General features: G+C 40.9%; 1 protein-coding gene across 1 annotated transcript; it reads right to left on the bottom strand.

Moving 5' to 3' along the window:
- Window positions 1–9330: 9330 nt before the first annotated feature.
- LRPAP1 (LDL receptor related protein associated protein 1) lies at window positions 9331–22032 on the bottom strand. Its single transcript, XM_085309624.1, has 8 exons — window positions 21790–22032; window positions 17479–17623; window positions 17019–17143; window positions 15502–15622; window positions 13902–14060; window positions 13317–13399; window positions 10756–10932; window positions 9331–10070 (listed from the first exon to the last, which is right to left on the bottom strand). The coding sequence occupies exons 1-8, from the start codon at window positions 22030–22032 to the stop codon at window positions 10005–10007; spliced, it is 1119 nt and encodes a 372-aa protein (XP_085165750.1). The 3' UTR covers window positions 9331–10004.
- Between the last annotated feature and the right edge of the window lie 2128 nt (window positions 22033–24160).

The following is a 24160-nucleotide window of genomic DNA, read 5'->3' as shown; positions in this document are numbered from 1 at the left end:
AAAAAAAAAAAAAAAAAAACAGTCACTTTTGAAAAACCAAGCCCTTTATTTTTAATCTCCAAAACTATTTCTTATAGTGGAAACCAGCACCAAAATCAGATCGTCCAATTGGCAACTGAAACTTTTGTTGAATAATTCTCTGCTGTCCCTAAGTAGCACAGARTAAGTTCTACGTGAGAGCCTGATATCTGCAGAGATGCCACAGAGCTGAGGCACAAGGGGATGTTCTGTTGTAATACAGTTTTAGCCTTAAGTCTTTGGCATCTTGCTTTTGTACAGTAAATGAGGTTGTAAGATTCAAAACTTGACTTAGGTTCTTGTGTTGTATTCTTGGTGTATGTAATTCTTGTATTCTATGTATTTGTCCTGAGACAAAATGTTATTTAAATAAAACATTCTGTCAGTGGCCCTACACTAGCAAAGCAGTGAAGAAAAAAAAAGGGTTTAGCTGGCAATAGCATATCAGCTTTGAGCTTCCAGGAGTTATCAGAAGCGATGTCTTGATTATTACTATTTGACTGTGTACTTTTAAGATACAATATTACAACCCAATTCTGCTTTTTTTTCAGATACACATTACGATTCATATTGGTGGGTGAAAGTTTTGTGCCAGTGAGGGTTTCACTAAGCAGCCTGGGAAGTGAGGAGGGTGTTTGTTTTTGAGGCAGAATTTAGCTTATCAATTTATTTGAATGTAACCTCAATAGTAATGTAAAATATTAGAAACCTCTCAAATAAATATGTTTGAGAGTTGACAATTGCCACTGTCATTTTTCCTGTCCTAAGATGTACTTTCCTGTTTATCAGCCTAGAATACTTATGAAGGAAAGAGAAACACCTTACGAATTTCCCATTTTTAAAAGATGTTTCTTATTTGACAAATGGACAGTAGTGAATGTGTAATACATATTTGTGAACGTGTGTTCACTAAAAATGCAGGAGCCTGGACTTCAAGCTCACTGGGACCAGTTTTATCTAGGGCCCGGTGCTTACCAGGCCAACTGAAACATCATTCACTTAACCCTGCAAGTCCTGCAATGGCAAAACCTTAAAACTCGTATCTTGTCGCTATTTTTATTTAGCATTTAGAATGTCCATTGCTCGTGTGATGCATTAAAACGATTTCAGCGCCTTCCAGTTTTAGTCTTTCTTTGTCAGAGGTTTTTATAATGCAACTTGGAGCTATTTTTTTGTTATGGCAGTAAGTAACTGGGGTCTCAGAGGGCCAATGTTCAGATGGMAGCAGCATGGATTTCCTTGAGCTGTACTGCAGCTTTTGTGCCAGTGCGAAGCTCACGGCATGATGTCGTGAGCTGCTTTTTACCTATTGCGACAGCGCTTTAGTATGTGTGACAGCGGGATGGAGCAGTGCCCTCGTGAACTGACTGCAGGTCAGTTGGCCTTCATCTGTCATCTGCGTGGGGCACAAGTTACCCATCCGCATGGGCTCGGCATTTCGAAATCCTAATACATGCTGGYGATGGTTGCAGTATGTTGCCACATAATGAAGGTGCATATTTCTATTGCAAAAATGTATTTACCAGGCAAAAGTATTACCAGGTTCTCTATAAAGACTACTTTTCCATAYCTTTCTCAAATCTACTTGCACTGAATCCTACACTTTGCAGCATGGGTAGAGATTTGACACAATAGTAAGGAGGCATCACGATTCTAAAAATATTTTTCAGGTTAAATGGGGATGTGAATCTGTGCATGTGCATGGTCCTGTGTGTGTGTAGTAGTAGTAGTAGTAACTTCTGCAAGGATTAACTAGATAGCTGAATATACATATATCTTTATAGTCTTTATTATCAGAATTATCCCATAAGGTTTTCTACAAATGAAATAATCAACTTTTTAAAGTTCAGGCTTTTATTTCTCTTTTTATACTTAGCTGGAATATGATAAATAGACCAGCAATTTTTCATTAAGTTTTTTTAAGCTCCGTTCATATTCTCATGCACTAAATGATGTTGCAAAACATTTAGGAAGCTGAAGAAGCAAGTTAAACCTTACTATCATATCTTCTAAAACCCGGTAGTTTATTTTTATGGTATCTCAGAGGCCTCTCTATCAAGTTAGATGATACTGATATGGACTGAGGAAGAATGAAAGTCTTACTTTTTGTTTTCAGTGTGGTGAGGAAACATGTAAGCTTCAATAAATACCTTTTCTAGGTTATCTGCAATAGCCCACATATCCTCTGCAGGAATGACCRCTGTAAGAAGACAGGGTTTTATAGATAATTAGTTGCCTGTTTCTATTAAAGCTCTGTATTTTTTTCAGAAGACTGTCTTGTGTTATATTTTTTAGGTCACCTTTTACCTGAGAAGATCCTCTACTATTGTGCAGCCAGTTACACAGCATTATTTAGCGATCTAGGTTGAAAGGAAACATTAGTGTAATATCATACAGCAATAAGGCAGAACAAATTAGAATGAAGCTGGAAGAATTGTAAGTTATTAAATGGAAATTTGGAAGGAATAACTATGTAAACATATCCTTTTTCAGTGTAGGTGAGTAGAAATAAGGAAAAGTGCCAAGAAAATGGTTGATTTGGATGCGTTCTGGTGAGTTAGTTTTTATTCTTTCCTTGAAAGATGGCTAGGTTCAGCATAGACTATTTCAGGTTTAGGACACTGATGATTGGGTGGTCACAGATTAAAATCAATTCTTCTGTGAACTTTGAATGTTTGGGACAAAGGTAACAAAAACGCGTGTAATTCGCATTCTGGATTGTCATACACTAAATACTTGTATAAAGCAGCGGGCATGTTTAGGAAAATGCAGCTGCTGAGTAAACTCTGAGTTAAGTAGAAACTTGAGGGTGATGGAAAGTTCGTGACTGTTAACTTTAAAATGCTTAAACATTTGTCTGCATCAGAGCTTCTATAAATAATTCAAAATTTTTATCCTATTATATACACAGAGGCATACGTAACGCAACCGTTTTACTGAAATAATARGTGTCAATTTATTTGAGCAACGCGCAGTGGAGGGGGAGGGATCAAAAAGGTTTAGCCTGACAGTAATCGTTCTGTACGAGAACGTCATACTGTTGTGAAATACTGTTTTTTTTTTTTTTTAAGCGCGTTAGAGTAAAATGCAGCGCTTGGGCCAGCGCTGCAGTGGCTGGTCAGCGCGTTGCTTTTTCTACGCGTGGTTGTAGCAACGGAGGGGAGTTTCTCGGGATGGTCCGAGGCTGCTGTTCTGTTTCCTCTGTCAAACAAGCTGCGCGAGCACCGTCGCTGCCGGGATCGGGAAGGGCCGGCTCTGGGTGCCACGCGGACCCGCTGCGCTCGCAGCAACCTGCGTGTCCGCGTCGGGCTGCCCCCGCCTCGAGCGATGCACTGTTTACGTGGTCTGGACCTCGGAGTCATTAATCCTCTAGTCTGTGTCTGGTTTTTCCTCCTCTGTGGAAAGTATATGAAAAATAAATGCATGTGTTGGGTGGATGCTTGTGAGCTGGGCCTTGGTACGAAACGGAGCAACCTGCCTCGGCAGGGAGGTGGTGGTTCAGCTCTGGCAGTGCTACTCGCAACAGAGGGGGATCAAGTCTCTTGGAAGCCCAGGAGTTGCTTCTTAGACGAATTTTTGTTGTGTCTGTGCTTTTTTTATGGTTAAAGCATGCTACTTGTGAACACAGGTCACGTCTGTGATGACCGTACCTGAAGTACCAGGTGGGCTGCATTTGTCATCTGCTGACACTACATATTCCTCATAGCACGTATTTCTCTGGCCAAGCCCTCCTTCATACTGACAGCATTTGTTATGTTCAGCCCCTCGCATTGATGTCTACCTGGCTGGGAACTGTCCTTCAAGATGCAGCTGGCCACATCTTCATTTTGGATTGTCATGAGAACCCAGTTCCCACCTGCAAGGTGCCTGCCCTGAACAGCGCCAGAGGAGCTGGAAGTAAAGTCAAACAAAACCCAGTGGCCAAATGGAAAAATTGTCTGCATGAAAGGAGTTAGTCGCRGCTGAGCTTCTCCCTGCTCTGAGCCTCTGCCGCGTCGCCGCAAAGCTGTAGGCGGTTGAAGCTGAGCGGGGTGATTTGCTTTGTTCCTGGATTTGAAGGAGCCAAGGGGGACTCGTTTTTAATCTCCTGTTTCTTCTCTAAGCCCAGATAGGCAGTGCTGGAGCTTTGGACATGCGACTGCCCTCTTTGGGTATGTTGGCTGTTTTTCCTTTTGGAAATTCTCAGGTAACTGTTCCTTCTGATGGCAAAATGAGAAGGAAAACAATTCCTAAGAGCATCCCTGGAAAACCATGGTTTGTAGTTGTAACCTTTTCTCTTCTTAAAATAATGTAGCTCCCTTTCCCCTTTAAAACAAGTGGCCAGGAAGATTGTAACTGCATGACATTATATAGTATTTTATTTCAGTAAAAGGCTTCAAAGTGATTAAACACTCACTTTGGCCTATGACAATCAGGAGGTTTAAATTTATRGTAGACCAATTCTTGACATGCAATCTTTGAGATTAAAAAGTGATTAATTTTATTAAAACTGGTATGTGCAGCTTTCTGATAAGCTAACATGCTGATGAAGGAAGAGAATACCTACAAGCTGTGCTAATTATTTTTAYGTTCACATATTAAGCATTAATATTTGTGTACTGTTTTATTTTTGATTTTGGAGAGCGTTCTTCTGTTGAGTGGTGTCATAATATATACTGATGTAGATATGTGACACAGGGCTATTGATAAATGCATGTGGTTACTGCACTGAATATGGCTCAACTTGAAACACTTACTGTAGATGATGACATTTTATAAATTTATTTTGGCTCACCAGGACAGATTTTATGTATACTTTCATTTTTATCACTGTGGGTACTAGTAAAAGAAGCACATGCCACATTTTTTTCTATAGATTAATGAGCTGCTTCCCAACAAGTGCTATGTGAATGGCCTGAAACACAAGTCAGCAGTGTACCATATTGGAAATCATGCTGCTGCTAGTTAGAAGGTGTCTGTTACATGAGGTATTGCATATGCAAAGCGCAGTTTTTGTCTTTCGTAGCTTGCTGTTTTCTATTACAAGGATAGTTCTGTTCGTATTGAAAGCAGAGGTCTGTTTTGTTGACTTTTATTTCATGACTTATTTCTTCTAAATAAATGCTGTGGAAAGAATAACTACATTTAAAAATGGTTTTAGAGCTGCCTGTGTAGTACTGGTAAGTTTTGTTATGTGAAATAGCACTTAAAAAGCCAAACTCCAAATACCTCTCTGAAGCGCTGGCAAATGATGATCAGGAGGGCTCTGTAGCCTATGCATATGTCGAGAACCAAGCACATGAACTCTCCYGTTGCCTCTGTCTGGGTTAGTCCTGAGCTGAAGCCGTCCTCGTGCTGTTGACGCAGGGGCCTGGGTCAGGATTGCGAGGGAGTTCCTCAGCAGCCCGATCCCAGCTGCGGTGACCTGGTTTCTGGGCGCTGTGCCATGCTGAATTGGGGCTGGGGACCTAAGCTCTGTCACCAGATGTGACTGTACAAATTCACCTGAACTCACATATTAAGYGAACTGCAGAGCGGAAAGTATGGTGAGGAGTTGGGGCCTCCTGGAGCTCTGCTAGGGTTCATGGAGCACACTGCCATCCTTAGCACAGCCGCCAGCCCGGYATGCTGAGATCCAGGCAGCAGCAATGTTGCATGCGTGCACAGGTGTGCCAACGTTCAGGACCCGGGCTGCTGCTGGGAGGGGGGTGCTGGGAAGTCAGAAGGCACCTCTGCTGCAGCTTACAAAATGTAAAGGATACCTACATGGTGGATCTAGATACGTCTCTGTATTGCCTGATCTGTTAGGCCTCAGAATTGCTTGGGAAAGGAGAGGGGAAATGAGTTGCAGCAGTGAATTTGCCTGAGTGGCTGTTCCTTACTTGTCATGATAGAACRGTGTGATCTGAGCTCCTCTACCAGCATGTAGGACATAATAGTTATTTTTAAAAAGTCTTGGTTATTTTTGTGGTATTGACTGCCTCATGTATTTATTTCCCTCTCATTTTCTCCCCCCAACCTATTAAATACACATTTAGTCACTGACACATTTATTTAATCTGAGATCTGAGGTTCTTTTTCAGGGCAAAATTTGACAGACTCTAAAGCACAAAACCTTCTGATCATTTTCTTCTTCCTCTTCTTAAAAACAAACAAACAAACAAACAAAAAAAAACGGTTCTCATCCTTCCTCTTCTGCTTCCACCTGTGTATTTCACAAGGTGGTTTGAAACTCTTGGCAATTTGAATAATTACAAAAGGATCAGATAAAACAAATTAGGGAAAAGAAGAACGTTCAACCATTGTGGAAGAGCTGCTAGTTCATTTCTGTTCAGATGTTTTTTCCATGCAGTCTCACCCCTGAACTCCATTATCCACCACTCACCAGGCACAGTGCTGTATACACAAACCAGGCAGGGACTTAGACTTAAAGATTTCACTTGTACCTTTTTTTTTTTCCCTTGGCTTTGAATTTTGTTGCTATTGATGAAAACACAGGAGTTGTGATTTAATCTGCCTTTAAAATCCTTAATATCTTAAGACCACCTACTCTTGTTATTTTGGCCATATGATTTGTCTTTGGAAGATTAAAACCACAGCAATATTTAACTGACTTGTACATACACTGATGTGTGGAAGGCAAAGAATATAGAAACAAGAATGAAATTAGGATTTTTAACTGGAGACTAGCTGTCTCCAACTCTCAAAAAGTAGGGACAGCAGCAAAAAACCTCAACCAGAATTAAAACTATTATTACTAGTGTCTTCTCTACCCTCTAGCAGGCTCTAACTCAGCTACAGACAGTGTTCAGGGGAGGCTGGATTCAGAGACAGCAACCACTGTTGTCTGATAATTTTTTCTCCTCTAGGTTTGTTTGGATCTAGTGATTTTCTTATTAAAATGAGGACAATCTTTGGGCTAATTCTGACCCAATAACTCGTTAAGAGCAAATTAAATAACTAGAGTGAGTGAGRTGACTGCACTGATATCAATCTCCTGTGCTGCCACTATTGATTTGTGACTGGTTCTTAATTTGAAATTTCTGCGACATGCAAATATTTTGTGAATCTCTCATTCTTTGAAGCACTTGCCAAGCATTTTCTCTGCAGGAGGCTACCTGGCCTCTGAGTCTGATTACTGTCACAGCTTGCTTGTACTCATGTTTGTTTAAAGAGAGTGACCTCCCACCACGGTAATAGCTGCTAGCGCATGCTGTAACACTGCACACTCMAAGATAACCATTAGTACTGTTGATCTGACTCTGCTTATGCGTTCTCTGAATCCACCACCTCAGTGTTCTGAAATTCTTCAAGTGGAGCTTATTTGACGTATATTCCACTTCAGGTATGTGCCACAGACGAAACCCAGGTTTGGGTTAGTCTCKCTTGCTGAGCATGCAGCTTCTCTGCCTGTTATTGTAGGCTGAGAAACTCAAATTCYTTCCCCTCATGGGAGAGATTTCTGTCACAAGTTTCTGAACACTCTCACTGAAAGCCTTCTCCTGAGCTAGAGCAGATAAAGTGTAATCATACCAATCTGTACAACCCAACTGGGATTTTATCACTTGATTCAAATGCAAGCCGGTATTAGCTCTGAAAGCAGGGATTGCTTGGGTCTTTCAGTGCTTTGCTTAGCTCCTTTCCTCTCCTGATGTATATAGCGTRTGTATGCTCAGAGTCTTCATGCAGGAGACCATGATATAGGCCTTTCAGCATGCAAGATACAAAACAAGGCTACAGCCACTGAATACCAAACAAACTATGGTACATGGATTTACTGCTTAATCTACTACAGGGAAAATGGAACTGACAGACACAGTGTAGAGTTAACATAACATTTCTGTACTGTGTTCATCTTGAAGGATTGAAAAAATTATTATGATCAAGATCATAAACCTTGAGCCAATGCAGTGACTGCTGGGGTAAGAAGACTGAACAACCTTCAACATAAAAATCTAGGGGGGAAAAGGCACCTAAGCTCTCTTTCTTCAAGTATAAATGGATTTTAGCTATTGCTGGGCTTACTTTTATTTATTTTTTTTATGAACAGTAACCCAAACAGGGCATAAACCATAAACTGCATTAACTGAAACATCTCTAAGATGCCAAATTATATTTACTAGAAGTTTCACGTTGTTTCTACTGCCACTACTGGAATTTCTGTGCTTAAATTCCAGTGGGGGGGGGGTGGAACTACACTGTAATTGTAGAACGTCACTTTACCTTACTTTTGAATGAAATCCAGGATCTGAAAAAACACATGTAGCTCTACTCATTGCTGAATGCCCTCGTTTGACACACAATCTGTCAGAGAGATATTTAGCACTAGGACTATGGTTATGCTCAAGTCCTGAGATCAATCAATTACAGCATTTAGGCTACAGTCTAGGATTGTCACTGCCACCTGGAAATGCCATTATAACTKGAACTGGCTGTTTCAGATGCTCTCCTCTCAAGCAATTTCCCTATGGGCAACTAAGCTATGTTATTATTAATTAAGTAAGTACTCTTACCATAAAAGGTAGCCTGTGTTTTTAGTGATGAATAGTAATTCTTTGGAATATAAGTAACTGTTGGATTATATTAAAACAAAAACATTGTAAAAATTGATGCTGCAAAGTAGCCCATGCAGAATCCTAAAGCAGGACTGCTACCATAGTTATTCAGACCACTTATTATTCTGTATATAAAAGCTATTTCATAATGCATACTACTTTTAATCCACCTGGGACCCTTGATCAGGATAAATGTCCAGAGCGGCCGATATTAACTGAATGGATCTCTTAAATATTTCTCATGGCATACATATGGTAAGCAAGGCTTGAAGACAAGTCCCCCTCCCCCCCCCCACCCCCCAGGCACATTACAGCTATGCAATTCATGAACAGCAGAACATCTCAGCTACTTAGCTGTAATGATTTACCTACACTAGACCTTTGCCTTAACATTGTTACTGGAACACTTTCATGGGAAACACTTTAGAAATAAAGACAGTCAGCATTATTAGTATGGGAAAACTCAACGCAGATGACTAATGTTTGCCAAAGTTCTGAAGCTCAATAGAAAGAGCAGGTCTTGAAAGGGAAAGCACTAATAACGTTAACTAGAAATTTTATTAGGACACATACAGGGCAGAAGCTGGCTTTGAGAGCCTCCTGCCTATTTAGAATACAGAAACACATTCTTGTCAGGCAACTGTACCCCCTCCTCCCCCCCACCAAACTCTTTAAAGCTGATGTGTGAGTGAATAATTCTCAGTAATGAGCATACATGCTCAAAGGAAGATTAGCAATTATTTCTCACTGAACGAGAAGGAAGGAAAAAAAAAGAGTATATTTGTTTTGATTTTTAATGACTAAATGTAACAAAACCAAGCAACCATGAATGAGAAAACTGTACACATACATTCAGTAACTTTGGACATGTTAGTCTGTAACTAAATTGTGTGAACTGACCTCAGTACTTGTTCCCTCCTTACTCTCTCCTTTCTCCTGCAAGATTCATATACAGTGCAGCTCTGAGTGAGYGCTCAGAGTCAGTAGCAATATTTGGTTACCTTCAGTAGAAACTGGATTATTCAATAAAAGACTTACTTACTTGCTTATATTTTCTGCCTCCATGTTAACTTTCTGCCTCTCAGTGTTTGTGTCCACTGATCATGGCACCTTGATTGGTTATCAATTTTTGTTTTTGTTTTTTACTACTACGAAATCTCTGAAAGGTCACATATTTATCCTTTTGACACAACTGCTTAYTTCAAAGGCTAGTATTTGATTCAGACATAAGATTTAGATTATCAAAGGTGTACAAATTAAATTTATGATCATTTAACTTGATAGTGCAAGTACAAAACTAGTAACTAAGTGGACCAAAAAGAAATTTCTTTCTTACAGAGGACAATTCTGTTCAATCCTCAGTATTTCAGAAGGACTCCTTGGTAAATCCTGTTCAGAAAAATATTCTCTGTTTTGTGTTAACAGACTGATCCCATGAAGGAGAAAAGGTGTTTATAATTCATTGTGTTGAAGACCTTGAGAAATTCTGCTGGATAAGTCTTGCAAGTGTTTCTTTACCTAAAAAGGAAAAGAAAAAACTCAAACAAATTGTAGTAAACAAACGAACAGTGCTAAAAAAAAATCCATCTCTATATATCTACTATCTCAGTGTCTTATATTCAGATTTTCCCATTGGTGTATGTCATAACATGAAAAGCTGAGATCAGGGAGATTGGAGGTAYTTTATAATGAGGTCTATAAAAAGCAATTGTACTTATCAAGAAGCACCCTGTGCTTAACAGGTGTGCCTTAAATACCTCCCCCCCGACTCCTTGGGAGCCATTCAACTTGCATGAAGTAATYTGGCAAGTCTGAATAATAGAGCCTGTTCTACAGTGCTGCAGTAGAAAGGCAAAGGCAGGAACTGCTGTCCTAGTCTCAGGGCTACTGAACATCCTAGTGTGAGAGAGATGTAATGTTCAGTCCCCGAAACAACTACATGAACTGAATCTGAGTTTATCACACCCTGCCATCTCATAGGAGCAGCAGAACAGCTGACCACTGTTTTGTACACAGCCAGTTGCATCAAATTTGTGTGGACAGCACCKTCTATAGGAAGCTCTCATGGAAGACAGGTGGCAGAGAAATAAAGGCCTTTGGCTTACCTTAAGTGAAGGCTAAATACTAGGGTTAGATTTGGATGCAGAATAATCACAGCTAAACTTTAAATGTACATGTACACGTACACTGGATTTATACAGACCTTATATCCTAGTTCTTTTGTCTTTTCTTCCAACATGGCATATTTCTCTTTGTTTCTGYTTAGATGTTCCTTATCTCCAGTTTCTTCTACATGTTTCAGTTTCTGGTGTGAAATCTCTAATTGTTTCTGGTAGTGATGATGTTTTTCAATTTTTGCTTCAAAGTGCTTCAGCTCCTCCTACGAAAACAAATACACACAGCTTAACAGTATCCTCTTTCCAAGGCTTCCTCTTCCCCTCTCTCTTTCCTTGCAAGACATGCCTAATGCTATTTTAATGATTCAGGCACCAAAAGCTTTTTCAGTTCTCTGTTTCTTAAGAATGTCTGGACGATACATTGTCAATATAACAATACATCATCACCTACACATCCAATTTTGAGGGCAAGTGCTGAACAACAACCCACTCAAGAGCCTTCAAGAGGAGACTGCTGAAGCCTATAAAGTGTTAGAAGATAACAGGAGTGGGTACCAAAGAAAAGTTTACACACACATAATCAGGGGAAGGAAGGAAACAATTTGTAAGAGGCCTTTTTTCAAAATCAGTTCCTGGATTTGCTGTTTTCTGCTCAGGCGTCAATATTTTCTGGGTTTGCACTCCACTACCTGAAATAAGATGTGTTAACTAACAAACAAAACAAAAAGACTTCTTAATATAAAATGCCTCAAAGGAAGTGGCCAGACTAACTGTGCTGGTCAGGACATGTTTGAGATGATAGTCTTTACATTGCAGTAAGCTGCAATAGGGACAGAAGAAACAGTAATGTTTTACCCACAAAAGCATGTTCTTCGTTTTGCTACTTCCAGGTATGTGCCCCATTCAAGCTCTCCATGTCTTAGAACATGGCTTCAGTGAAAAGCACAGGGACAGTGYCAACCACTATGGCCCGTTCTGTGCATTACACTGAAAAAAACTCAAACAAATCTTACAGTGAAACCTCTGTTTGGCAGAGCCCACTTAATTTTGATTCCTAGTGTGTTTCAGTCCTGGCTGACAAATTCCTCTCACTTGAAGATAATAATTAAAAAAAAATCATCCCTATATATATATATGTATATGTATGTATGTATGTATGTATTTAAATGGAGAGCTTTTCCGTTTTCAACACTTCTGACATAATTTCCTTTTGCTGTAGGACATCTCAATCTGTTTTACAATCCACAATCCATTCAGGACATCAGCTTGGGGTTTTATTGCTCTGATAAATCATTTCACCTYTCCCTCTGAGATGATGCACCAGCAGACTAGCTTTGACACCTTTCATTACTAAAACCTTATGAAGGCTGATATTGTGGCTAGTCAGGAGAAGATATAACGTAAGCTACTCAAACAAGGCTCAATGGAATCAGCAAATGATTTCTTTAATTCTCTTTTCACAGGCTTGTTAAATGCAAAGCTGTTTCACTGTGATTGTTACTGTCTTATTTTTGTTAGGACTTCTCAGCATTCACAGTAACGAGTCAGGTCTTGCCTGGTGAACAGGGTTTGTATGAAAGAAGATTTCAGCTAGAATATTCAATTTAATAAGCAAAAATATAATGTGTTCTTGCTGAAGGAATTGAGTTTTTCTTTCCACTGAATCAAACAGCAAACCCAAATTTACCTCTCATGTAACTGTACAGTCTCAACCAATCTGTCCCACTGAGATTAGTAGGAGTTTTGTTGCAGACTTCCATGCGCTTTTCTCAAACACTCTTAATAGCAGGGCCACTGAAATCAGTGTCATTAAAGTTTGTTTCATAAGAGAATCATGCTCCACRAGAGGCAGGAGAAATTGGACGGACCTGAAAGCTAAGCTATGATATCTAAGAGATACAGGCTTTAGTCTCCGACACAAGCAATTAAAACTTAATAACCTTAACTGGAAAAGAAGATTAAGGTGTCCATAGTCATGTCTTTTAAGGTAAAACTGTAAGTATATGCAAATCCATGAACAAGCCCTGAATAATTACTTCTCCAGGTGATCAAAGCACACTAGTCTCGCTGTCTACTTTGATAAACAGGCAGAGTCAGATAGTTTTTCCCCCTCAAATAACACGATTTGAGTTAAGTAATAATAAAAGAAACAGTATGAACCCTACAGCATTTTTAAAAAACGGTATATCCCTAAAAAGGAGCCTTTATCATGGTACCTCTTAGTTACTTCCATACTGCTCCAATATAGAAAGTTAGCAGTACAAGAGGTGGGCAGGAGGACAAAATTCTTGGGTTTCTAGTGTTCGCTGCTTCCCAAAGCAGTAATTACATTGGGATATCAGATAAGATGGGAAAATCTGGTACACTACAAACAAGCAGGGTCCAATCCTTGAAAAATTTAAAATATGCAACATCTGCTTTCACAGATTCCAATACTTTCATTTTAAGGAGTATAATAGAATGTTTCATATAACTAGTTACACCCATGTCAGTATATCTGAAAGATTAAGATCCATGCATGTCTCATTTATTCTGTCTAAAGGGCAACAGAAGATAAATGGTAGCACTCAGACTAACATAGGCAGAGTGTATTTCTTTATTCTGGAAAATGCCTTTCCATAAGAAATCTTACTGGAATTCTGCTTACCCGAAAAGATTCAAGTTCTTTCTCAGTAAAGTTGGCTGATTTGGCCATGTCCCACAAATCAATCACTCTTGGTTCCTCAAATTCTAAACAGACACATATTACTGAATGAGAATCTGGACACAATGTTTTCACATCCACCTTTTCTAGAAGAAGGTGATGCCTTCACATATACAAACACAAACAGATGCACTAAACATTGCTTTACTAACTGGTCTATTTCTGTTACGAAGGAGGAAAACTGAGAAGCACTGTAGTAATTCTTTTTTAAAAAGCAAAACAAACCAGGAACWGATAAATGGAGTTGTTTGCCCATGTTGTCTCACTTACCTGCTCCTCTGGGTCAGAAGGAATAACATCCCTTCTCATTTGGGCACAGCAGACAGGACTATCCCCTTTACGGGATGGTTGATCTTGTCCTTGCACTAGACTTTTAGTGCTGGCTTCTAAATACAGCAGGCTGGCTCTATCTCTTCAGCCCTTCATTGCCAGTGTGGCAACACTGTGTACTGAGATCATACCTTATTATTTGCCAACTGACTTTTTCTACGAAAKCAATTAAAAAAAAAGGAAACAGCATTATCATACCACTATTAGYGTCATATCCCTGATGACTGACTTTACGCAAACGCTCAAACCCTTGATTGATGCTTCTTAGCTTGTCTTTGAGTTCTCTGTGTTTGTTGTGCAAGACTTCCTCTTTTACCAGGTTMTCTTCAGATGGGTTGATAACATTCTTGTAAGTATCTGTTGAAACAGAAAAAAAAATATTGATTGTGGGCCAAATGCTGATAGRTCAGAAGCCCCAGAAGTCTCCCCCAGAGCCCCAGAAGTCTTTTGTTGGAATTAACAAAAGATGCTCAGTTCTCAGCACTTGAGGTTAGTGTAAATTAAGCACTAATGCCCCACTCTAAGAAGCAGTAAGTCCTTTTTTAGGTYAATGCTATGCAACATCAATGCCCCACAATCTTCTGGAGGGTGACAGTACAGAAACACTTTTAAACTCTTACTGGCTGCCAGCCATGATTTTAATAAGGGAGTGTTTTCACTGTTCTCATTTGTCTAGGTCAGCAATATCACAATGAAATGGGATGGGAATGGCTGGCCAGTCCTGTGCGCTCTTCCCTGGCCACTTCAGTTATAGCTTTTAGCAGTTATATACAAATTAGGACATCAGATGCTGAAGTGACTTCCAGTAACTTTAGCTTGAATGGTACTTTAGCTTGAATTTTTCCCCAGTACAAGAGAGACATGAAGCTACTGGAGAGAGTCCAGCGTAGGGCTATGAGGATGATCAGAGAGCTGCCCTCTGAGGAACGGCTGCGAGAGCTGGGCCTCTTCAGCCTGGGGAAGAGAAGACGGGGGAGGGGAGGGGGGATCTTATCAATGTGTATAAGTACATGAAGGGAGACTGTCAAGGGGATGAGGACAAGAGACAATGGGCACAAGTTGAACCACAGGAAGCTCAGCCTGAATATGAGGGGGAATTTTTTCCCTGTGAGAGTGACGGAGCACTGGCATAGGTTGCCCAGAGAGGTGGTGGAGTCTCCTTCTCTGGGGATATTCAAAGCCTGCCTGGATGCAACCCTGACTAACATGCTCTAGGTGACCCTGCTGAGCGGGGAGGTTGGACTAGGTGATCTCCAGAGGTCCCTTCCAACCTTACCCATTCCGTGATTCTGTACAAAGTAGGCAAGGCTGACTACAGACTTTAGAACAGTTTGGCTCCAATAAAATTTTAGCTAGGATTAATACAGCACACTGGATTCAGCCTGTCAATGCTTTAATATCTTGGGCTCGGAGTTAAGATTTCAAGTATATTCTCTTGGACTCCCTGCTGGTGAAATAAAACATGTATGTGCTGCAGACTTGAGGACCTCATTTTGCAGCATTATTTTCCAGCAAACTACAATGGCCATCGTTTCTAATTTGATGGTATCTTCCCTGCTTGAGCGTAGACAAGAATTAGAAAACTGAAATGGCAATATTTCCATTAGATAGCAAGATTTTTGGCATCTAATGCAGAACTAAACCCAGCAGGTATCTGGAAATGTCAGCATCTGCAAGCAGTTCTGAGAGAAATRTAACAGTCTGACCTTACGATTTTCAATAAACTTGGAAACAGTGGAGCCAACAGGCAGAAAAAGAGCTGTACTGATCTGGAAATATTAAAAAACTGTTCAGATACCTTCTGTTCTGCTCACAGTCTCTAACAGAATATTGTATTCTTGAATCTTTTCTTTGTGATGCTTGAATTCTCGCCAAAGCTTATCCAACTCCTCATCGGAGAATTTCCCAGAGGTCTTGGCCTGAAAGAAACACGAGCTCATTATGCTTCCCAGGACAAGTGCTGCTACATGCTCTCAAGTGCCACTACTTCTTTCCACTTCCCACCACATTTAGAAAATCATTAAGTCCAACTTTTTCTTAGATCTTTTGTTTTAAGTTCATTTATATTAGTGTAAGGGCAGGATTTAGACTGTGAAGGACACAGTGGCTTCACTCATGTCAAAAGGAGATTTGCTTCATATTAACAAAGCTGGATTTCCTATGAACTACCCAGTGAAAAATCCTCTGTCGTTTATATGCCGTGAGAAACGATTGGGTACAGAAATAAGGGCYACTGAGTGACATATGCGAGTGCAAAGGGACTGTTTGCATGAATGATGGGGCCTGATATTAAGCACAGTCTTTATTCAAGAAATCTTATTCTCCTGTCAAATGAAGACTATCACTGCCAAGTACTTACTTTGCAGTGATCTGTTCCTCACTGGACTAGTTTTTAGCAATTAGGGAAGCACGGTTCATACAGTTAGAGCAGTACCTGCAGTTCTGGTGACTAACTCTACTTGCTGCAAACCATCGTAAAAAAAAAAAAAAAAAAGAGTGTTCTCAGTATATGTGCAGCCTCAACCCTTTCTTTGCTTAGGGAATATTTTTAAGTGATGCACTTAACTGTTCCCCAAAGCATATGACATCATGTCCCTTCCAGAGCTGTATTTAGTTACAGCAATATTYTGAAATCCAGCAAATCTTTTTCTTTGCTTTACTACTGCAGCACTAGACTACTCTAAGAATTCTTTGCTTTACTGACCTATTTGTTTTTAAAAAGCCTAAATTATTTCATTTTTGCAGGTCAAGATTTCATCAGTTTTAATTGCCCAAACAGACAACTCATTTTCTATTTTCAGAATGCAAAACCCTGAAAGTTTCACTTGAACATCACGTTTGGTGTGTTGTCACTTATCAACCCTCCATTATTTTATTTTAAAATATTCTGYGAAATAGTTCTCTTTTAAATGTGTATTTTCAAAAAGGCCAAAACCAGCAATATGAAAAAGAGGAAAACTAACAAAAGTATACTAGCACACAGCCTAAGATTCACAAGCAGGGAAATCATTCAGCGAAATTTGAGGAGAAACTCTCTTTGTTCATAGAGGCCTCAGGATCTCTTCCATACAGGCCAATGTGGGTATTTTCTTTGGCAAAGACAACCTGTCACAGCTGGTGACCTGGACGTAGATAGGATGCGCTCAGCTTACAATAGCCTGAGCTACTGATCACAGCAGCTTGACCAGTACTTGCAAATGGAGTGGTAAAGCTATTCAGTTTCAAGTCAAGGGGCTCTTAGAAGACACAGGCAATAAATAGTTCAGTGAAGAAACATTTACTCCCCACACTGCAATTTCTGGAAATCTCACTCACCTTGCTCCACAATTTTTCCAGTCTTGGATCATCTAGCGCATCGCTTTCTGTACCATCTTTAATGTAGTTTGTATCAATTAGATGAGAGTCCTTCTTTCCATTCATGCCATATTTAGTCATAATGACTGTAGGAAGAGTAGAAGATACAGAATCATTAAAATCAATCATGGATGTATGGAAGTTGAGAGGCTGACTATATCCTTGACTTCCAGAGATGGATTCTGCAGTGTAACGGCTAACAATTTAAGACAGAGGTCCCATGTTCAATAACCTCTTTCGAGAGCAACAGAAACGGAGAAACGTGTTAATCTCGTACCTCTCTGCTGATCTCCAAAGAACCTGAATACGCTCAGTGCCTTTAAAGACAACCTGTTATTTAATGGTTCTCTCACAAATGCAGGCATCTAACCGTAAATGTCTGCTGGAAAGTTTAAACCTCTTCTGCAAAGATATACCATACCATTTAAGTTGCGCCTAAGTTTGGCTTCTTTCTCTCCATCTTCATCGAGCCCTTCAGCTTTCAGTTTTTTCCAGCTTAGCTCATCCTTTTCTTGTATTTTTAGATCACTGTGCAACTCTGCCAGTTTCACTGCAGAGAGATGAAGCTAAGAGAACAGAAAAAGGTTTGTATTCAGTTATGTGAAGTCACCTTTGCTGCAGAGTTACTTCAGAAGCCAGCGCAGCACACAAAACAGCATTTGTTTTTTTTTACTGAAATGCTGTATCAGTGTAAGAGCATTATGGTTATGAGCCACTGCATAAATACATCTCTCATCAATGAATGTTGCTACGCCCTCAGCATATCAGTGTTAACTAACAGCAACAATGTAGCCTTCTCTCTCAGCTCTTCAACTACTTTGGAGAACAGTGAAATTATGTTAAGAGTTAAGAAGTTGTGTCTTTCTCTGCAGTTTCTTCAAACAATATTTAAATAGGATTCCCCCCACCCCGCAACTATTAAAGGGACTATCTTTTAAAAACTAACCTTACTTTAAAAATGTTCATTCCTGATGACAAAGAATGGGGAAAAAAAATAACCAATCAGTTGTTACCTTTTTTTTWAAATATTTGAATTTCTTTTAGGCCTGACAATTAAAACCATTCAGTTTCAATAATTCACAAAAGGCAGCAACAACCAAATTAACGTGCCATTGCCACTGAATGTGCTTTCTTGTGAATCTCCTCTAACTGTACAGTTATGGTGAGCCGGTAAATTTTATTSATCGGTATAGTTTTATAGGACACTCAGGACGGCCTTGCAGATCATGAAACCGCTGTATCAGCAAGTTCTACTATGATCAAGGTGCATAATTTTCCAAGATCACTTCCCAACATGGTTTATATGCATTAAAAAAAATACAAAACCTAGAGGTATTTCTCTCCCATGTAATAGAACAAAAAGAAAAAAAAAGATATGGAGGCTAACCATATGAACAAAAAGATCTAAATGATCAATGTTTTCTCTGTATATATCACAACATTTTCAACGTAGACAACAAGAAACATGCAAGTGGCTGAAGCAGCACTGCTGTAAAATGAGCCAAATCTTTTGAATATCCCAATTTTGACACTTTGGTTATTCAGTTTAAAACAAAGAAAGGTAACAAACCATACTAATGCTTCAGAACTTCTTCTGTATGTGTTAATAACAAGAAGGTGGGGTGAGGAGAAGTCTACAGAGGCCAAGAAAAAAATAATAAAAGCTAGAGTAATTAGAATCACAGGTAAATATAAAGTTTACAGAACACATTAAAACTTCTGATCCTTTTAGTATTAAGGCACAGGAGTCTCCCTATTGTCTTTACCATCTACTTCAGGGAAACTGTTTTATAAAAGCTAAGCACTTTGCACAAACCAGTTCAATTAAGATTTTAAGTATGTGCTGAAGTCAACCAAATATGTAAGTGCATGCAGTCAGCAAAATTTAATCATGTACTTATTTTCTTTTTTTGGAGTAGAATGACCTGGACAGCCAGAGGGTGAGAATGGTGGTGGTACCAAGTAATACTGCTTTGCTCTGCAGACCTGTTTCCTGCTGCTTCAGAAGGAAAAACGAGTAAAACATTTGCTATAATTTGTGAAGGAAATGACTGACCATCTTAGCAGTTCCTTATTCTGTTAGCATTAAAGAAGTATGGACTTAATTTGCTGTTAGACTGAACAGATCCAGAAAAAGAAGTCACCAGCAATAATTCAAGTAACAATTAATTCAGCTTCTAAGGACTGCAAAAATAGGWCACTACATTCTCTTAAATGTACAACTTTATCATCAGAGATATACTAATGTATAAAACATTGCACAACTTAGTTCGCACTACCTGTATAGGACTTCTGAAAATCTCATAAACATACGCAGCTTTGTGTTTTTTAAAAGCTCCAGAGAAGAGTATTAAATCTTCTAAATGGAAAGCTTAGAGATATTTGGTCATTAAACCCAAGCATTTTAATTTTTTAATAAAATCTAAATAACTACACATTAAGCCCACTGTTTAGGAAAGAAATGAAATAAGAGGATTCTATTCAAGTTTCTGCAAATTCCAAGAATATTTCTCTGATTCTCATCTTAATTCACTAGGAAGTTCAAGTAACTATCCTTTTAGACATTAAAAATCCTTTCAAACCTTCTGTCAGAAGCCCCTTGCCAGTCCCATTTATATACCACAAAGGTGACTACATAGGTTAATTAAAAGTATATACTTCAAGAGCTGCTTCCCTTAGAGATCATCTCATATAGGCCCCAGAATGACACCAAGTAAAAAAAAAAAAAAAAAAAAAGTCAACAGGTAAAGGCTCTACATCAGTTTACTGTTAACAACATCAGACACATATTGGTACAATTGACTAGAAGCTAAATTTAATCATTAAATAACAAAGCTTCTAGTTACTCATTCCTTATGCCATCTGGAAATTACCCAAGATAGGTAACTAGTAATGCTGGAAATGAGGACCAGAAGTCTGTAACTGGTCCAGTTACAGTCATTACCTACAGCTAGCTGCATGATCGCCTTGCTTCTGTGTAGAGAGGGAAGGGTTTTTTACTACAAGTTTTGAAATATAACATATTCTAGGCTGTGGAACCACAGCTGCTTTGATGTGGAGAACAATCCCTGAGAACAAGTGGTATGAGAACTACACCAACTGATTATCTGAGATTGGCAGGCCAAACCATGTACCTTGCGAGACCTGCGTAAATTTGTCCGTTCAAACTGTAGAGTCAGGGTCTGTCTAAGAAAAACTCTTCTACTAAAGTCACTGTGGTAAAGTTTTATATAAAACATATACCTACAGAAAAAGAAGCTGGAGAAAAACCAAACCCTCCTTCTGGGGAGCAGCAAGGAACTCTGGCTTTCCCGTTCTTGGTTACCCCTAAGTTACGTCTCAGCACTTGCTGAATGACTGCTCACTAGACTGTGTTGCAATGCTCAATTGCAACATCCATACATGATGTAAAACCGGGAGTTCTTTATTTTCAGTACTGTTGACTAATGAAAGCTTCCATCACCATCAAAACTAAGGAAGGAGAGTTCAGAATTTAGCATACAGCAACATTTCAAAGCAAGTCTAACATCAGCTTTAGTTTGGATTTTTCCTCCCATTCCAAATCCTGCTCTGACATGCTGAAAAGAAAAAAACCATCACTTTTTAAATACAGGCTGGGTGTTGATTTAATTCAAAAATGCAGTTCAGATGGTGGCAAATTTAGGCCAACTAGGTGTTGCCCCTTTAAAATTGCTCCATACTTGTGAAAGTTACTATAGCTTCATTCTTTACCCCCGCATTTATACATCCCTTTTACATTTGAACACATTTGGACAATACTTAATGTAGGTGATGTGAAGCATCTCAAATCTGAATTCCAGATAGTCCGGGTATGGGGGAAAAAATATGGGTAAAAAATAGGAGGAAACTAACACCACCATCATCATATTTCATGTCTAGTCTATTGTTTGTCTTCTCCAACTGCCAGTTCATGGCCAGAGGTGCATTAACACACACACTCCTGTAATCTCATCTCATCCTTCTCCCGGTGAGGGACAGAGTATTTTTGATAGTTTCCTTTGGCCTTTGGGGAGGTTGGATATAACTACAGAGCATTATGGCACAGGTTCTATTTTTTGATTAAACCCTGTCAAAGTGCATTGCCATTTATCTTGCCTGAGGACTTCTGCTTGAAGAGGGATACCTAGCCTCTAATTCAATAGCTCAGGTTGGGAAATGCATATCCCGGATGTAGGAAAGCCGGGATTAATTTCCTTTGCCTGAAGGCACCAAACCCTTCCCAGCCAATGACCCTAACCTCCATGCTCCACGGTATTCAGGGCATGAGTATGAGCCTGCAGTGCCCTGCTTCCCCTCTTAATGGAGCAATTCGACTCCACCGTAATTCTGTTTTTCCCCGGAGTACGGGCTAAATCGTGTATGACTGCAGTCATAATTAAGGCGCTCACCTGGGGACGGTGACACCCAATTTGCCGGCGCACTGGCAAGCGACTCCGCGGCTCGCTGTGCCCGGAATACCACCGGTGACACAACGGCCACGCTGCTGGGCCCTTGCTCCTCCGTGCGGCGCATTCTCACCCCGTGCGCAGCGGGGAGCAGGGCCGCAGCGGCCCGGGCGGCAGCACCACGGCCGGTGCCGGCGGGGCTCTGCCGGCAGCTTCACCCTCCGCCTCCGCTGCCCTGGAAGAGGCGAGCTGGAGCCGAGCCGAGCCGAGCCGAGCCGAGCCGCGCCGCCTCTATCGGTCCCTCACACACCGTCCGCCGCACTCACCCGCTGCGCCTTCTCCCAGACCTGGTTCAGCCTCACCACGCGGAACTCCCCGGCCTCCCGCTGTTTAGTGCTGGCGGCCGCCAGGCCCTCGTTGGCCTCCCGAGAGTACTTCCCCGCCCGGCCGCTGATGGCGAGGAGCAGCGCGGCGCCCAAGGCCGCCAGCGCCCGCAGCGCCACCGCCATGTCGCGCCGCCCGCCGCAGTGCGGCGCGGGGGGAGGGGGAAACACTACAAGTCCCGGCATGCTCTGCGGCGCTGCCGGCGTGCCCCGCGGCGGCCGCTGAGGCGCGCGGCCGCTGAGGCGCGCGGCCGCTGAGGCGCGCGGCCGCTGAGGCGCGCGGCCGCTGAGGCGCGCAAAGCGGTTCCGGGCCGGGAGCGTCCGTGTGGCTTGGGGCGCGCTGGCGGCTTCCCTGCGCGTTTGGAGACACACACAGTGTAGAAATGAGCTGCACACGGGTGTTCTTGCGAGTGCTGCTCCGCTCCCCACCGCAGCAGCAAATGCTCTCCCTCAGCGCTGCGCTCTCAGAGCGGSTCCAGCAGTGCCTTGGCCTGGATTTCTCCTGTTCTTGTTCCTGCCCCACATACTGAAAAAATCACTAAAACACAGGATGAGTGTCGATTTAATTTGAAAGTGCAATTCGGGTGGTGGCAAGTTTGGGCTAAGTAGATGTTGCTYGTGTAAAAATCTGGCCCATGCTCGTGAAAACTGCTACAGCTCAGTTCTTTCCCTGGCAGATTTACCTGCTTTTTACATTTGAACACACTTGGCAAGACTTAGTGTAGGTGATGTGAAACATCTCAAATCTGAATTCCAGCTGGCCCAACTATGAAAAGAAAGAGATTTTTATGGRGGAAAAAATAGGGGGATACTGGCAATACCGTCATTATAGGCTCTTGACACCTCTCGGCTGCTAGGTGTCTTGGAGCCCTGCAAGTCCTTCACTGAGGTGTAGCTACCAGCTTTGCAAGGAGAAGTGGACATGACAGATCTAAACACTGCCCGCTTGATCAAACAAAATTTTTTTTTAACATAAGGATGCTGTTGAGTCAAGAGTGTACAGAAACTTAGGAAGGGCAGAAGGAAAGAATGGAGAACAGCCTAAAATTTGTGAAAAGGATGGGAAAAGTCTTTTATCCTTGACTACTGCAGAAGAGGGGCAGGATGGCTCTATCCTCCCTTGGAGATGCTGGCAGTGGACAACTCTACCCAAAACAGAGTATAGCAAGGGTTTGGCCGTGGGGAGTTGTCTGAAGTCGTCACCGAAAGGTGGTGCATCAGCCGTCGGTGGCGAGAGGCCTGCAGCTCTTGCATGGGAAGGAATATCTCCTGCCGTGTGATGTCTCCACCGCTTCCTAGTGCTTCCTGCTCCAAGTATGCCACTAAAGAAGTGAGGTAGGCCACAAAAGTTTTTGGAGGGGATTAAGTCAGGCTGTATCAATTAAAAATACATGATGCTGAGAAAGTGCCCAATAAGTAATGCAGAGCAGTTATATACACTCCCCCAGGCTTTAAAAGTGCACTAAAATTGAATGGTGCTCTGATGGGAATGCAAGGGACGTGCACTGAAATCCAGAGTGCACTTCATGTGGGTATTACTGAGGGGAGGAGTGAAGAAAGCTCTTGATTCTTCACTTCTYCTTTTCTTGATAAATGCTTTCCACACTGCAAATCTGGCGTAGTATTAGGTCTCCGACACAGGAAGAAATTTGTGTTTTGAATTTTGTTTACAGGTTCTCCAAAATAATTCTTTTTTTTTCTTGAGCTTGGCTAATGGTGGAAACAGCAGTGGTACTGTGTGGTCATGGCGCAGCACTGGAATCCACACGACATAGGTTCACTTTGTAAATTCACCTCCTGTGTGACCCTGAGCAAATCAAAGCRTACCTCTGTAGTGCAATCAATGCCAAGTCTTCATGCATTATAAATCAGTCTGTGAAAACAAATAGATTGAGTAAAAATATAATGAGATTTCTGAAAACAATGCCCTGGGGAGGATTTTTACTGGATTTTCATTTTTTGAGATTTATACTATGCCTGATAAGTAATATAAGTGTCTTTGCTCTTCCCCAGTTTACTAACTCAGTGCTGAGATTCTCAGTCATATGAACCTAGAAGCTGATGCTTTAAGATTCAATTGCAGAAGAGGGTTGAAGTATCTCAGGATCACCTCATTTCTAAATCAAAGAATATTTTTCTGTTTCTGAGCACTGAGGTGTACTAGCCAAATGATAGTGGGAAAACAAGCCTATCAGTGTTCTCCAAATCTTGTAGAGCTCTCCACATCAGTTTTAGGATTTAGAGCTTGTTTTAGTCTCATTATTGTAGTGTGTATATGTATTGGTGAGTCATTTTGGAACAGATGTTTTYTGTC

Source organism: Rhea americana, unplaced genomic scaffold (assembly GCF_003343005.1).
Source record: "Rhea americana isolate MKP2758 unplaced genomic scaffold, rheAme1 scaffold_30, whole genome shotgun sequence".
In the NCBI taxonomy this organism is placed as follows: Eukaryota; Metazoa; Chordata; class Aves; order Rheiformes; family Rheidae; genus Rhea; species Rhea americana.
Note: the sequence above shows the minus strand (reverse complement) of the source record. Positions and strands in the feature narration are given on the sequence as shown.